Genomic DNA, 16,056 nt, shown 5'->3' on the forward strand with positions numbered 1-16,056 from the left:
GTTACAGGTCTGCACGAGTTAACACCAAAGAGACCAATATCAATTTGTTTAAAAATTCTGTCGGACCACACAGACAGTAAAACTCTCAAGCAGCAAAAATTCCTCAGTAGTTCATTAACTCTAGCACAAGTGCATCAAGTAGCTTTGGGGAAACTTGACCTGATTTTGTTTCTCCAAATTATGTTTCAAAGTGATTGCCAGTTCCCTGACTATTTGGAATCCTCCACAATCTGAAGGGAGGTGAACAATCAGTGTTTGTGGTTAAAGTGACTTGATGAAGCTGCTCTCTTTAGTCATCCGTGATAATGTACATGCAATTCAGATTTCTCCAAGTAACCAAGACAAGATCCTCCTTTCAGTTTGAAGCTTCCATTCATCACTCACTTTAAAACTTTCATTTACTCAAGGAGTTCCTCTGGAGTAGGACAAGATCGAAACTGTTTTCCACATAGAAACATAGAACAGTATGGCACAGGAACAGGCCCTTCGGTCCGCCATGTCTGTGCTGACCATGATGCCATTTTAAACAAACCGTATTTGCCTGCACATGATCCATATCCCTCTATTCCCTGCTTGTTTCTGCATCTTCCCAAACATCTCTTAAAGAGACCTTGGTTAAATCCCAGGAATGGGTGCTGGTGTTGAAGGAGGAATGCCCTGCTTTCCCCATGTGGAACAGTCAGCCTGGATTACTGAAAGGGAGGGAGGGAGATAAATCTGGAAACATGGTCTTTTTTTTAACAGGGAGCGAATGCCTAAGCATCAAGCATTGGGAGTGTCAGAACCCAAGTTGCAAATTCCGAGACTGACCTCGCAGTTCAGTGGTTGCAAGTGCAGCAACTTTCTCTGATTATTTCACAAGAGCTGCAGGTCATGGGATATATAAAGATATCTACAGCCAAGTCCCACTGTCGGAAATCTCAGTCTCAAAGACGTTTGCAAGCTTGTCCACAGCACTGAAGGAACAGCTGTAATGGTAGACTGGGGAGACGGTCAAGGGTAAAAAAGACAGCAGAACACTAAAGTTAAATATGGAAGTCACCATAGCCCCACTATCTCAATAGAGAGAGGAGACTGGTGGTGGTTTAACCTGAGAGTCACAAAGCCTCAGGTGAAGGAAGGAGGGACCTAGCAGTTGGCATCTGGGGACACAGCAGACCCACACTCAATGTCTGCTTGGGTGGGTGGTGTGCAGACAAAGGCTGTTCGGAGATTGCTTCATTTCTGATAGCATTAGCCCAGTGGTTGCACTGATTTTTCTCTCTCCAACATATTCATTACAAGATCTCGAAACTATTTCTCAAAGGAAAAAAAACATTTGCAGTTCTGGAACACCTTCTCAGGGTTTCCGAATAGATACTGTGAAAATCAAACTCATCCATTTACTACACATCATCATCCAAAATACAATCAGCGTTTTTGGTTGAAACATTCTATGATGTAAGTTCATCGATGATAGCTATGACCATTCACCAAACCCTAAAAGTACCAAATGAAAATATCAGCGTATTTCACAATAATCTCCCAGCTCAAACAGCCTTGATTAACTCATACCAATGATCACTGGAAGTGTTAAATTCACTCAATACTCAGCAAACAGTCACATCATATGGACTTTCATTGTCATCTTCATTTATTGAGATTTACTATGAACCAAAGAACTGGTCTGGAAAGATAGTAGAAGCACGCATTGCAAAAATATTAGCAGACTCCTGAAGACAGTGAGGCACAAGATCCCTCATACACTAAAAGTTTATTTATTTTCATAAATTCCATGGCAATCATGAAAGCATTTCTACCGGGCTTCCAATTATAATCCTGACATCTCCCATCAATTTCTCTGAAATACTCAGTTCTTTAGCACTCCATGCATGTTGTGATGAATTATGCTAGTTCAATACTCCACTGACTTTGACATAAACTGTGCATTTAAAACTCAGCCAGATTGAAGGTGGCATCAATCACAACATGAAGACATTTTTCAATAGTTTGGCTCTCTTTGAAGTCAGAAGACCACTGGATATGGGCTACAAGATTAATTATGTACATATAAAGCTGGTAAGTCTCTTGTTGGAAGTTTACAACCAAAACCTTAATTACAATTATTGAAACTTAAAAAGCTGATTAACACAACAAATGAGGAGTCGAATAGTGAGATTACAAAAACATTTCAATTTCCTTCGAAAATCTGGAGTCAAATTGAGCAGAACATTTACTGGTGTTTTTATAATGTTGTCTCTTTGGGGGTCTCTTATATGCTGGCAGTCGATACTTTATGGGTCTTTAATAATGTACCTACTCGAAAACGTTTCCCTCCTTTAATGTGAGTTCTATAGCACACCATATTGTTACAGGGAGAGAAGCATTGCCTCTACAATTTCATACAAATGGAAAAGTCTTGGATTGGATTGCAAACACACACTCCCAATTGCTAATGCCAGGCAGCGTGTGCATTAATGCTATTCTCAGTGCTCCCCACCCTGTCAAACACAAACAAGAGGGTTATTCACACACACACATACTTGGGCAATCGCTCAAACTCTGCTCAAGATGTCAACTTTCAGACATTGGTTTTCCATGACTATTTTTTGTGCTTTAGTATTTGACAAGCAACACCACTGTGAGTGCATAGGAAGACCCTGAGCACCTGAAAGGGGCAGCCTCTATCTGGACCATCACCACATTCCCAACAGTGATCTCATTAGCAGACCCAGTGAGGTCTAAGAACAAACCACAAAGTATCTTGTTTTCTACCAGAGCTGCTGCTGTGTAAATTTTATTGTTTCTCATGGGATGTGAACATTTCTGATAAGGCTCTGCATTTGTTACCCATCCCTATTTGCACTGGAACAGAGTGGTTTGTTTCGGAATTTCAGAGAAGAGTTAAGAACCAACCACCTTGTCTGGAGATGATGGGATGGGATGGGATTTCACAAGATTCACCAATAATCTCACTGTCACTAAAATTCATGTGCAATCCCAGATTTATTAGATTCATTGAAATTCTACCAGCTGCCATGGTTGGATTTGAACCCATGGTCCCAGTCCACTAGCCTGGTTTACTTCCCAAACCCAATGATGACCTTGCTTGTAAGGGCTGAATTTGATGGCCATGCATCGTAAAGAAAAACCCTCAGGGAAAATACATTTTTCAGTTTGAGTAAATAAAGCAGCACATGCTGCACATCAATCCATCCTTCCATAATCTCACCAATTCCACATTTTAGGAAATAAGTGGGTGAGTAATGCCCCATTGGGGAATCCATCAACCTGACACAAACACTCTCATGACCCCCAAGGATATCATCCCCTGTCACATTTACTGCATGTACAAAACATGCTGCCATTAGGAGTAAAACTAAGGAAGAACTGATTATGAGGCAAGGTTCGTTCCAGTATATCATTAATTTCTCAGCTCCAGCACTATTTAATAGACAGAAAATAAATGGCCAATATGTTCAGGCATCATTGTGTTTCTGTGATCATTAATGTTTTTCTGTTGAATGTAACATTTTTACACAGCAACTGCTGAGTGACTGGATTAACTGAGTGACTGTTCAGAGGGTCTGACTCCTGGCAAATAAACAACTCTCACAAAGTTATGGTCCATTTTAAACTGGCCCCTTCCAAGTTACTTGATGAAGTGCAGAGTGTGAGATACTGCAGTCAGTTCTGGCTAGGATAGACTTTCTGTTGGCTTTATTCAAGCTGAAGTCACAGCACGAGCTCACAATTTACAAATAAAACAAAGCATTAGCTGTAAGCAGGTAAGTACTTCAGTAGCATTTGTGTCGCTCAACATGAATGCATTTCCCATCAGGAAAATCTGCTTGTATTTTGCTCCTAATGATGTGTAAGTTGATCTCCAGCAGTTGGCTGCCAGTACCAGTCATCACAACCTTAAAGCAGAAGCCACCAGAGGAAATTGATTTCCTCAAACACTTAATATTTCACACTGACATTTTCAGTGACTCCAAATAAAACGCACAGAGGACTGATGTGAAATATTAGTTCACAATTTTCATCTTTTGATTTACAAAATAACTGGCAAATAATTTTAAAATTTGCAATAATGCTAACATATTTTCTTAAGCAGATCTAAAGGTCATGATTTACAACTGAAACAAGATAACAGACATGTAAGTTTCACGGTTCGGCACATTTATCTACTCCAAGCTCCAACTCAACCTTTCAGAGAGCAATAATGAATCTTCCCAGTATTCCATCCGACACACTTTACCTTGAGGACTTACACTCTCACTATTTGAAATCAAGATTCATTGCAAAAGTTCCCACTCAAGTGTAGCACTCCAAAAGCTTGTGATCTCAAATAAATCTGTCTGATTATAACCTGGTGTCATGTGACTTCTGTCTTTGTCCATTTCAGTCCAACACTGGCACCTCTACATCATGGCTACAAATGGGGGGAGTACTGACTCTAATCCCCTTTTTATACAAGACTCTGTTTGGGTAACTGTATTCAATGTAAGGCTTAACAAGAAGAATCACTTTTCTGAACAGCAAGATGTAGTTTAATGCATAAAAACAATAGGTACAAGTTACATTGGTGAGTTACTGCAGTTACCAAGATTATCAGGATCCAGAGATGACTCATCTGGTGTTTATCTATTATCAATTGAGGAGTCCTGTATAACAGTATTAAATTGGATGTGGCCTATTGCAATCTCCAAATTAACCCTTTCAGAACTATTGTCTTAAAAAACAAATGTTATCTTCAATCCTTTTTTTTGCCTGGAACTCAATAATTAAAGGTAATAATAATCAAATTCAGAACTGCTTGAGGGAATTAAACAAGAGGCACATCTCCTTCAGGAGAATAAAGTGGATACTGATGATCTGAAACAGAAACAGAAATTACTGGAGATACTCAGCAGGTCTGGCAGCTTCTGTGGACAGAACAGTTTGACAATCTTCCATAAATCTTGACTGAAGCTGGACGAGTCAAACAGCTACTCCTGAAGAAAGGGGATAGTTTAGAATTATTAACAGACAGATTCTTTCACTGCATGGAGTTTAGCTTCAAAGTCTCAGGCTGGATGTGTTTTGTTGAAGCACTGAAGGGATTATTAAAGCTGAGCAAGTCTAAGCTCAGTTGTATGAGGCCCGAAGGAAGGGACAATCAGATTGTTGAGATGGGGAATTGAAACAACAGTTAAATGAAGTTGTATTAATGTGGTAGAGAAGGGAATTCTCGACAGTGTGGGTTCTCAAAAAGAGTTCTTTTGGAATTATGAGATTGTATTTTTTTGATGTGTCTCTAAATCTTCCATCTTATACTGTACATAAATAATTTGGTTTATTTGATTTTACTTCATTAGTTTTGCATCATAAACATTTATTTTATTGTTGAAACCAATTCTGCAGCACTGTGCATTTGTGTTTCAGCAAGACACTGCCTCATTAAAATCAAAATAAAACACAATGAGACCTATCAAGCCAAATTTCAATCTAATCTGCCTCATCTAGTAATGTCAACTGGGATCATAACACAAGGTACAGTATTACTTCAGCTGCATATAACATGGGTAATGTAGTAATCATGGATGAATTCAATCCCCGGTAAAGCTAATAAGCTCTAATACCATTGAGGATGAATGCCTGGAATACGCAGTTGTTGAATGGGTTATCACGGAGTAAGTAATTGAGGTTCAGCTTGAACGGTTTCACCAGCCTGAGGGTTTTCATTTACCCTAATGGTTACGTTCAGAAACGTTAATAAGGACAGGAAGCCGGGGGTGTAAAAAAGGGGGTGGTGGATGGGTTGAGCAGAGAATTCCAATTATGATGGGTTTTGCTGTGGATAATGGAGCCAATATTTAAGGGTGGGACAGGTGGTTTCATTGGTCTATATGCCAGGTGTCCTCGTTCTGCCACCCAGATAAAGACAGCAGCTGCACAAATGTTTATTCAGTCAGCCACATACATCCTGTTCACTGGGTTCCCTCACTAAATCGACACATTGCACTGGATATCACTCAAGAGTCTTATGATAGTTATTTCAATCTTACATTGAAGTAAAAGTGATATATTTAATCCAACTTGCAGCAAATTCTTTTGAACAAATCTCAAAACACATTCTTGTGTGCATTTTTACATTGGGGTTTTACTATAGGAATGGACATGCAAATTGTTTTGAATGTGGACCAGATCAAATGGAACAAGAACAGTCTGGGGCAGGTAACTTACACTGGGTCAATCAATTGTCCTAGATGACCCTAAACCATCCCCCGAAGATGATGGACTATAAACCATTACACAAAGATCTTTAAATATATTACCAGTGAGCTGTGAACGTTGGGCATTTGCCTTCTTGATTGGAACAAAATTCTCAAGGTCAGATCCAAATATAGTATAAATAAATATATGCAAAAACAATGATTTTTGGATAAAGTTGAAGATAGGAACATATTAATTAGAAGCTGCAGTGGGAGACAAGGCCTCTCAATCCTGCTCTACCATTCAATAAGATCTGATTACTCCACTTTCCCGTGTTTGAACTTGGGGTCCCCCTCAACACTGTTGCCCTGTTATGATTCCATATTTAGGATTTCCTGTGTAGCATGAGACTCCAGTTAACAGTGTTACATTAGTAACTAACCTTCCATAAACATAAACAAAAGATTTATCGGCATTCTGCTACTTAATTACGAATGCAGTGTTTTTAAAAATAAGATTTTCTTCTTCAAACAAATGAAATTTCACCTTCAAATGGAGGTGGGCAAGAGGGCAATGACCATCCAGTGTCATGAGTAGCTGTGCCATGGTCACTGGCCAAAATGGTTCAGAAAATTGATTGACCTAGTGTATGTTACTAGCCCTGAGAAATATTGCTCAGCAGCACAGGGGTGTCCTCATCAGGTAGCCCTTGTAGGTAACATTCCCAACCAAGAAGCTGTCTTCTCCAATTGGACAATGGACCAGATGAAGAGGAGGAAGACTCAGGAAAGAGCTCCCTAAACTCTGTCCTCAGCTACAGAACAAGATGCTGCCTTCCCAAATTTATAATGAGATGGACATATCCTACACACAACAGCCTGTGTGCTCTCTAGTGTCAGTGAACAATCCACAATTGCCATAGGTTTGTATCTTTTAAAAAACCTTGGCTTAAGAAGAACTGTAATGTTGAATTTTTTAACTTATTTCTTTTTTCTTCAGTTTTTGTACCCAAGGTTTGGTAGCTAAGATGGCATCAGGAATGGTGACTTTGTAAACATTTCACTTGAGTACAAGTGACAATAGAATCCAATTCTAATTCTGGTTCTATTCTAACTAATACATCATATCTAAACTGCTGCTTCTTAACGAACTGAATGAAATCTTAGAAAATCATTAATGTAAATGCCCACAGTGATCACTAATTCAACACCTACCTATTCTCCAGGAAACCTTGATATGGACATGCTGGGGTTGGACTGGCATTGAAAAAGTCTGAAGTCACACGACACCAGGTTATATTCCAACAGGTTTATTTGAAATCACAAACTTTCAGAGCGCTGTCCCTTCATCAGGTGCAGTGAAAGAGAACAGCACACAGGCACAGAGTTTATGGCAGGGAGATCAAGGGCAGAGAGTTCAAATGGTGAGAGTGCAGTGTCAGCTATTAAATCTCTGCAGGTGACCGAGAGTGTTAGGCAGTGTGAGTAAAGTGTCAGCAGCTGACAAACAAGCAAGGGAATGATCCATAATCTGATTAAAGGAGGCAGAGAAATAATTATAAAAGATTAAAAATAAGATGATGCTGGAGGCATATTAGTCCAGTCATTTGGTATGTTTGTGTGCTCTTCTATCTCGCTGCACCTGACCAAGGGACAGTGCTCTGAAAGCTTGTGATTTCAAATAAACCTATTGGACTATAACCTGGTGTCGTGTGACTTCTGACTTTGCCCAATACACCTTGACCACATACTTATCAAGAATGTACTCACCCACACCATAAAAAATACCCAGACTCTCCTGTTGCTTTTGAAGGGGGTTTCCAAAATGTTACGCCATTTTGCGACTGAAAATTCTCTTTATGTCAGTGTAAAATGGTGACCCCTAATTCTAGATTCTCCCACAAGGAAAAAAACTTGCCATATTCACCCTGTTAAGACACACATTGCTGACGTAATACCTCAGCATTATCTCTTTCATGATCTTCTTCCATGTTTCAATCACGTCATTTCTTACTTTTCTCCACTCCAATGGGTACGTGCCCAGTCTGTCCATCCTTTACTCACAAGACAGAGGTCAGTGTTTGGGGCCACTGTTGTTTGTGATATACACAAATGATCTGGGAGAGGGCACTGTTGGTATGATCAGCAAGTTTGCAGATGACACAAAGATTGGTGGAGTAGCAGAAAACATAAGGGACTGTCAGAGAATACAGGAGGATATAGATAGACTGGAGAGTTGGGAGGAAAAGTGGCAGATGGCTTTCAATCCAGACAAATGTGAGGTGATGCATTTAGGCAAGTCTAATTCTAGAGCGAATTATACAATGAATGGAAGAGCCTTGGAAAAAGTTGATGAGCAGAGAGATCTGGGAGTGCAGGTCCATTGTACCCTGAAGGTTTGCTGCACAGGTGGATAGAGTGGTCAAGAAGGCACATGGGATGCTTGTGACTGTGTTTAGAATAATGTGTACAGTTCTGGTTGCCACATTACCAAAAGGATGTGGGTGCTTTGGAGAGGGTGCAGTGAAGGTTTACGAGGATGTTGCCTGGTATGGAAGGTGTTACCAAGAGGTTGAGTAGGTTAGGTTTATTTTCACTAGAAAAAAGGAGATTGAGGGGGGACCTAATTGAGGTTTACAAAATCATGAAGGGTATAGACAGGGTGGATAGAGACAAGCTTTTTCCCAGGGTGAAAGATTCAATAACGAGAGGTCACGCTTTCAAGGTGAGAGGTGAAAAGTTTAAGGGGGATATACGCGGCAAGTACTTTATGCAGAGGGTGGTGGGTATCTGGAATGCATTGCCAGCAGAGGTGGTAAAGGCAGGCACAGTAGATTCATTTAAGGTGTGTCTGGACAGATGCATGAGTAGGTGGGGAGCAGAGGGATACAGATGCTTAGGAATTGACCGACAGATTTAGACAGTACATTTGGATCAACTCAGGCTTGGAAGGCCGAAGGGCCTGTTCCTGGGCTGTGAATTTTCTTTGTTCTTTGTTGGTTTAAGACAATCTGCCTTTTCCAGGCTTTGGCACATATCAGCTAGGAGAAAGTGAGGATGCTGGAGGTCAGAGTCAAAAAGTGTGGCACTGGAAAAGCACTGCAGAACAGGTAGCATCCAAGGAGCAGGAAAATCGATGTTTCAGGCATAAGCCTGATTCCTGATGAAGGGCTTATGCCTGAAACATCGATTTTCCTGCTCCTCAGATGCTGCCTGACCTGCTGTGCTTTTCCAGCACCACAGTGTCAACTTTGGCATGTATGAAGCAGAGCTGAACTCCCTGCTCAGCACATTCTACCCAAGAATCTTCGTGATGGTGAGGTAGACAGACAGAAGACCGGTCAGACGCTCAAAGTATTACGTCAGCAATGCTTGTAAGCTCTGTGTGAGTGCTCTAAGCATTGATTCCCACCAGCTAATAGCTGGTAAAATGGCAACATCACCTCAGGACTGTTATCTCTCACTGGGATTATTGAAGGCTACAGCAACTTGGTGAAACCAAAATCAACAATCAAGGATGATTTCATATGAGGCAACAGAATGCCAAGCAGCATCAGGATGTTTCGGGTGTAACCCAGCTTCGGTTGACTTTTCCAACTCCTGATGCTGCCTGGCTTGCTGTGTTCTTCCAGCCTCCTGCCTGTCCCTCTAGATGCTGCCTGGCTTGCTGTGTTCCCCCAGCCTCCTGCCTGTCCCTCCTGATGCTGCCTGGCTTGCTGTGTTCCCCCAGCCTCCTGCCTGTCCATCTTGGATTCCAGTATCTGTAGTTTATTTGTCTCTAACAGACAGAGCCATCAGCAAGAGTACAACATGGGAAGGTGCCCCATCACTGACAGGTTTGATCTGTCTCACCACACAAAAGTGGAAGGAGCCAAAGAGATCACAAAAGGTTTTTAAATGGAACAAAAACAACTGAAATGTTGGCTGTATTACATCAGAGCTCAGTATTTGGCCAATATGCCATGGAGAAAGGTAGAACTAGTCTTCATACACGTTGTCACAGTTTGTTAGCCCAGAAAGCAAAAGAGAAAATGCTGGAAATTTCTCAGCAGGTCTGGCAGCATCTGTAAGGAGAGAAAAGAGCTGACGTTTCCGAGTCCGACTGACCCTTTGTCAAAGCTCAACTTGTTGGCCCAGAGTTTCTGTTCAACGTAGAGAAGAGGAATTTCAGAGTGTTCTTAACAGTTTTCATTGAAATTAATAAAACAAAGAACTGCAGATGCTTGTAATCTGAACCAAAGTGGAAACTGCTGAAGAAACTGAGCAGATCTGGCAGCAGCTGTGGAAAAAACAACAGTGTCAATCTTTCAAGTCACTGTGTCACCCTGTCAGTAGACCCAAAATGGTAACTGTGCTTTCTTTCCACAGATGCTGCCAGACATGGTGAGTTTCTCCAGCAATGTCTGTTTTGTTTCAGTGAAGTTAATCTGAACCAATGTTGAGCCAGCTGGTATTTGCTGGGCTAGAACAGGGCTAACTACAATAGATTTCAATGTTTCCCGATAAAATGGAGGAAAGATCGAGCCACCATTCCTGATCACTCTCTGATGTCAAGACAAAGCAAATCTGTTCTCATACTTAGCTTCAAAACAGCTTGGCTTGGGTCAGGTGCCAAGAGCCTATCAGTGACATTGCAGCCAATCACCAGACTTCAAGGAGAGGAGCAGGAAATTGCTTGCAAACTGCTTGCCACTTGATTGACTGCGGAGACTGTGTGAATAAACGAGTCCTTGTGTTACAAGGAGGATAAGTTCACAATGTCACAATCCTTCACTTACCTTACAGACCCTGGCAACCCTGGAGAAGATGGACTTGTCAGAGGTGCTGCTGTCCTCTGTAGCTTCCCGAAAGAAAAAATATATCTTATCGTCATCAGCATTGTAGGTGTCCGGGATGGAAAATGCTCCGATAAACTTTGCTTCTGTAAATAAAAACGTTTTTACTTACATGAAAACAGTTACTCTTGAGCAAATTTAAGAAACTGTAAATGATATTGAATATTTAAAGATCTGAAAAAAAAATCAATGTTGCCCTTTTGTTCAAAATTGCATTATTTTATATCCATGCAGAGTCGAATCCACTGCCCTCCTCTTTGCATTGGAATAAAAGCAGGTGAATTCCTCTGACATCACACATGCCCTCTCTGTAACACTGGGAGACAGTAAGGACTGCAGATATTGGAGATCAGAGTTGGGAGTGTGTTGCTGGAAAAGCACAGTGGGTCAGGCAGCATCTGAGGAGCAGGAGAATCGACATTTTGGACCAGAGCCCGATTCCTAATGAAGGGCTCCGGCCCGAAACGTCGATTTTCCTGCTCCTCGGATGCTGCCTGACCTGCTATGTAATTTTAACCAGTCTACTCTCATCATGACCCAGACAGTTGGATACTCAGCAATTACACATTATCAGCAAGGACACCATTTCTCAGATTTGTCTCTATATCTGTGCTACAGAGAATAGGCTCAACATACGTGACCTGCTTTGTATTGGGTGGATCTGAGGAACAGACATGACTGGAAATGTGTGCACACAAAACTGTAATATCTAGAGTGTGTAAGTGGAACTACTGCATACTGCAGGAGGTAACATTACTTGTGTCATGGCAGTGAAGCTAGCAAATAAAACTTTTAGTTTACAAGAAATCTGTAATGTATCAGCATGAATCCAGAGTGGTTTGGAAAGGCTTTCCATGGTTGGACTCACATTTCACAGTGCCTTGGAAATCAGGCTGACCATCACCCTCTACGTGACATAACAACTTCCATTGATGTGTATCAGAAACCATTGCCCTTTGATGCAAATGCACTGGTGTAGTGGGAGACATTTATCAACTGGCTCAGCTCCAATATCTTTACATGAGACATGATAGAGTGGTGTGTTAATCCAAATGAAAAAGCAGTAATTGAAGAGGATGATAATTCTGGTCAAAGTCAAGTGGGTTCCATAAACATATCACCATCATCTGTAACATTTATGTAAATGACATGAAAATGATCCAAATCTCAACACTATTCACTTATTCTCCCGTGGACTGCACTCAATCACCTAAAAAGGCAAAAAGGTGATTGCACCCTCATACCATTGAGCCAGTAGTGTTCCGAGAGGTCTGTGCGGATGTAATGCTGGTTGGATGGTGGTCCCAGAGAGCGGGTGAAAGCAGTGTCTCTGCCGTGAAAATCAGATGCTGTACCAGCGTAAAGGTATTCCCCTGGAAATAGAGGGTGAATAAAAATTAAATCCAACCAGAAGAAATTATTTCATCCAGAAAACAGTTCAAGAATATCTGGCTGTATTTTTTGGTCAATGCTTTCTTGTTACAATAACCACATATAACCATCTGAATCAGGAACAGGAAGACGGTGGTTGAGCCTGTCATTCAACAAGAACACTGCTGATCCAATTGTCTCCTCAAATCCACAATCCATTTATTTCTGTAATAAAAACATTCAAGAGCTCTGCTTCACTACATTGTTCCCAGAAAAGAAGGGTTTGTCTTAGGAAGAGAGATTGAGCAGATTAGGCCGATATTCTCTTAAATTTAAAAGATTGAGAGGAGATCTAATTATGGTACATTAGATACTAAAGGGGATTGACAAAGTAGATGCAGACAGGGTGTTTCTCATGTGGGACAGTCTAGAACGAAAGGTCATAGTTCAGGGTTAAGGGGTAACAGATTTAAAACAGAAATGAGGAGAAATTAGTTCTCTCAAAGTATTGTGAACCTGTGGAATTCACTCTCCCACAGTGTGGTGGATCCTGGAATATTGAGTAAATTTAAAGAGGATATAGACTGATTTTTTTTATCAGTAACAGGTTGAAGGGTTGTGGAGAGCAGGCAGGAAAGTGGAGTTTGGGCCGAGATGAGATCAGCCATGACCTGATTGAACGTCAGAGCAGGCTCAAGGGGCAGAATAGCCTCTTCCTGTTCCTGGTTCTTATGTTCCAGGACCTTTTCAGGAAGAGAAGATTCAAAGCCCTCAACGCTCTGAGAGAAAATATTTCACATCATTCCTGTAATAATGGGCGACCCCTGATATTTGAACAGTGACCTCTCATTCTATATTCTCCCATAAAAGGGAACTTCCTCTCTACATCCCCTCAGTCAATATCCCTATAGACATTCCAAAAATAAACAAACAACAAAAGTCAAATTACTGCTTGCTGCTCTGTGTAGGTTGGATGGATTTCACATTGAGTTTAACATTGGTCATCAACATTCTTTTACTCTGTGGTGCCTCATAGTTCACAATTTGTTATCACTCTACAATTTTCTCCAATTCATTTTATAAATTACATGCAGGCTCCTCTAGTTCCACAGTCCCTGCTAGTTTGAGAATGTTAGTTGCAAACTGGCAACTTATCACTGTGTATTTCCACACGAGAGCTGTGAGCTGCCACATTGTTCAAGCACAATGTATGCCATGACCCGCTGGTGGATGTGAATCCTCTGAGTGGGATGCAAAGGGTTGAAGTTCTTGCCAAAGAAGCATAACCACAGGCTTCTCGTGAATGACTAAATCATAGGCTGGCATGGTGGCTCAGTGGTTAGCACTGCTGCCTCACAGCACCAGGGTCCCAGGTTTGATTCCAGCCTCGGGTGACTATCTGTGTGGAGTTTGCATGGGTTTCCTTCCACAGTCCAAAGGTGTGCAGGTTAGGTGAATTGCCCATAGTGTTATGAGCATTAGTGAGAGGGAAATGGGTCTGGGTGGGTTACTCTTCGGAGGGTTGGTGTGGACTTGTTGGGCTGAAGGGCCTGTTTCCACACTGTAGGGAATCTAATCATTATCTAATTCTGTTTTTTGCAATTTAGCAATAAAACCTATACTCAGCAACATGATTACAAATTTAATGTCCTTAAACAATTCCACCTATGGTTTATATAATACAAAAATGCATGTTTCTGTAAAAACACATTCATTAGAAAAAGTGAGGGTTTTATTTTTATCTCGATAGTGTTAGGGTTTAACTGGTGAAACACGAGATATAAGATGTTGAGGACTGTTGTTCTAATGCAGTGGGATCTCCAATCTCTCATTGACCATTTGTTTTATTTTTTGACATCACGGAATGAGGTTGGTGGGTGAGGAGGAAGAATGTGAAGCAGAATGGAAATGATTTTTAAAAATTTTTGATTGCACCAGACAGGAGGTAGCAGGGATAAATTATCGACATCACAAATCAGAAAATATCTTCTCCCCTACTAAAGGACAACAGATGAAAAGATTGTGAGAATTCAGAGGAAGAGTAGGCCATTCGGCCCTACAAATGCCATTCGAAACGTTTAAGGCTGATCCAATTGTGGCTGTAACTCCACTTTCCTACCTCTCTTTCAAAACCCTTAATGGAGATCAAACATGTGTTTGACTTGGCCTTAAGTGTTTTTATAGACTTGGCCTCCACTGCTGTCTGGGGAAGGGAATCCTAAAGGCTAATGATCATCAGAAGAGAAGAACTCCTCCTCATCTGCCTTAATGAGAAAGTCTACTATTGTTTGATTTTGCTCAAGATTACTTCATGAAAAAACTCCTCCTTTCTGCAGGCATCCTGTCAATCCCTTTCAGAAATTGATAGGTTTCTCACTGTTCTAAACTGCAATGAGTACAGACCAAACCTGCTCAGGCTCCCCTCACTGGACAATCCCTTTATCCCAGCAATCAGTTTAATGAATCATCTGTGAAGTGTTTCCAATGCAAGGTAACCTAAACTGTGCACAGTATTTCAGATGCAAATGCACCAATATCCGATACATTTGTAGAAGGCTTCCCTACTTTTCTCCATCACTCTTGTAATAAAGACCAACTTTCCTAATTACTTACTATATCTACAAGCTGATATTTCATAATTCATGTATAAGGTCACTCAGATCCACCTGAATTTTTTTTTAAAATTTGATTTATTATTGCCAGATGTACAGTGAAAAACAGTGAAAAGTTTTTTTTTGTGTGTGAGAATTACAGGCAAATCATACCTTAAAAGATCGAAGGATGATTGAACAGAGTGAGATTACAAAGTTACATCTGCAAAGAAGGTGCACGAAAAGCAAGATCAACATTAGATTTGAAATTAGAGAGGACCATTCAGCAGCCTAATAACAGCAGGAAGGAGCTATTCTTGAATCTGTTGGTCCATGTGTTTATGCTCTTGTATCTTCTGCCTGACTGAAGAGGTTGGAAGAGATTGATTAGATTACTTACAGTATGGAAACAGGCCCTTTGGCCCAACAAGTCCACACTGACCCACCAAAGCACACCCATCCAGACCCATTCCCCTACATTTACCCCTTACCTAACACTACGGGCAATTTAGCATGGCCAATTCACCTAACCTGCACATTTTTGGACTGTGGGAGGAAACCGGAGCACCCGGAGGAAACCCACAAAGACACGGGGAGACTGTGCAAACTCCACACAGTCAGTCGCCTGAGGTGGGAATTGAACCCAGGTCTCTGGCGCTGTGAGGCAGCAGTGCTGACCACTGTGCAACTGTGCCACCCACATTGTGACCAGGGTGGGAGGAGTCTTGTAGCATTCTGCAGTCTTTCCCCTTTTAGATCCTGCTTTTCAATTGTGCCTGTCAAAATGAACAACTTCACTTTTTCTAATATTACATGTGACCTACTAATGTATTGGCACTCACTTAATCCACCTCCGTTTACAGACATTTCATCACTTTCTTCTAGTTTACTGAATACCAAACTTGATGCTGTCAGCAAATGCAGCTACAATACAATTGTCCTTTCATAATATTCATTAGAATAGAGTGCAAATAGCTGAACTCTCAGCACGGATTCTTGAGGTACTCCCCTTGTTCCAGTTTGCCAACCTGAAAATGATCCATTTATCCCAACTCTTTGTCCAGTTAGTTAACCAATACGCTA

The 16,056-nt window shown here is 41.1% G+C and overlaps 1 protein-coding gene across 4 annotated transcripts in view; it reads right to left on the minus strand.

Annotated features, from left to right (window-relative positions):
- Nucleotides 1–16,056, minus strand: part of sema3d (sema domain, immunoglobulin domain (Ig), short basic domain, secreted, (semaphorin) 3D) — a 356,167-nt gene that overhangs the window by 129,222 nt on the left and 210,889 nt on the right. For all 4 annotated transcript variants that reach the window (XM_060842587.1, XM_060842584.1, XM_060842586.1 and 1 more), the window contains exons 7-8: nt 12,256–12,384; nt 10,955–11,097 (exon numbers count right to left, since the gene is read on the minus strand). In XM_060842587.1, the coding sequence (XP_060698570.1) occupies nt 10,955–11,097; nt 12,256–12,384 (272 nt within the window). The remainder of the gene's footprint in view (nt 1–10,954; nt 11,098–12,255; nt 12,385–16,056) is intronic.

Source organism: Hemiscyllium ocellatum, chromosome 23, assembly GCF_020745735.1.
Source record: "Hemiscyllium ocellatum isolate sHemOce1 chromosome 23, sHemOce1.pat.X.cur, whole genome shotgun sequence".
Lineage (NCBI taxonomy): Eukaryota > Metazoa > Chordata > Chondrichthyes > Orectolobiformes > Hemiscylliidae > Hemiscyllium > Hemiscyllium ocellatum.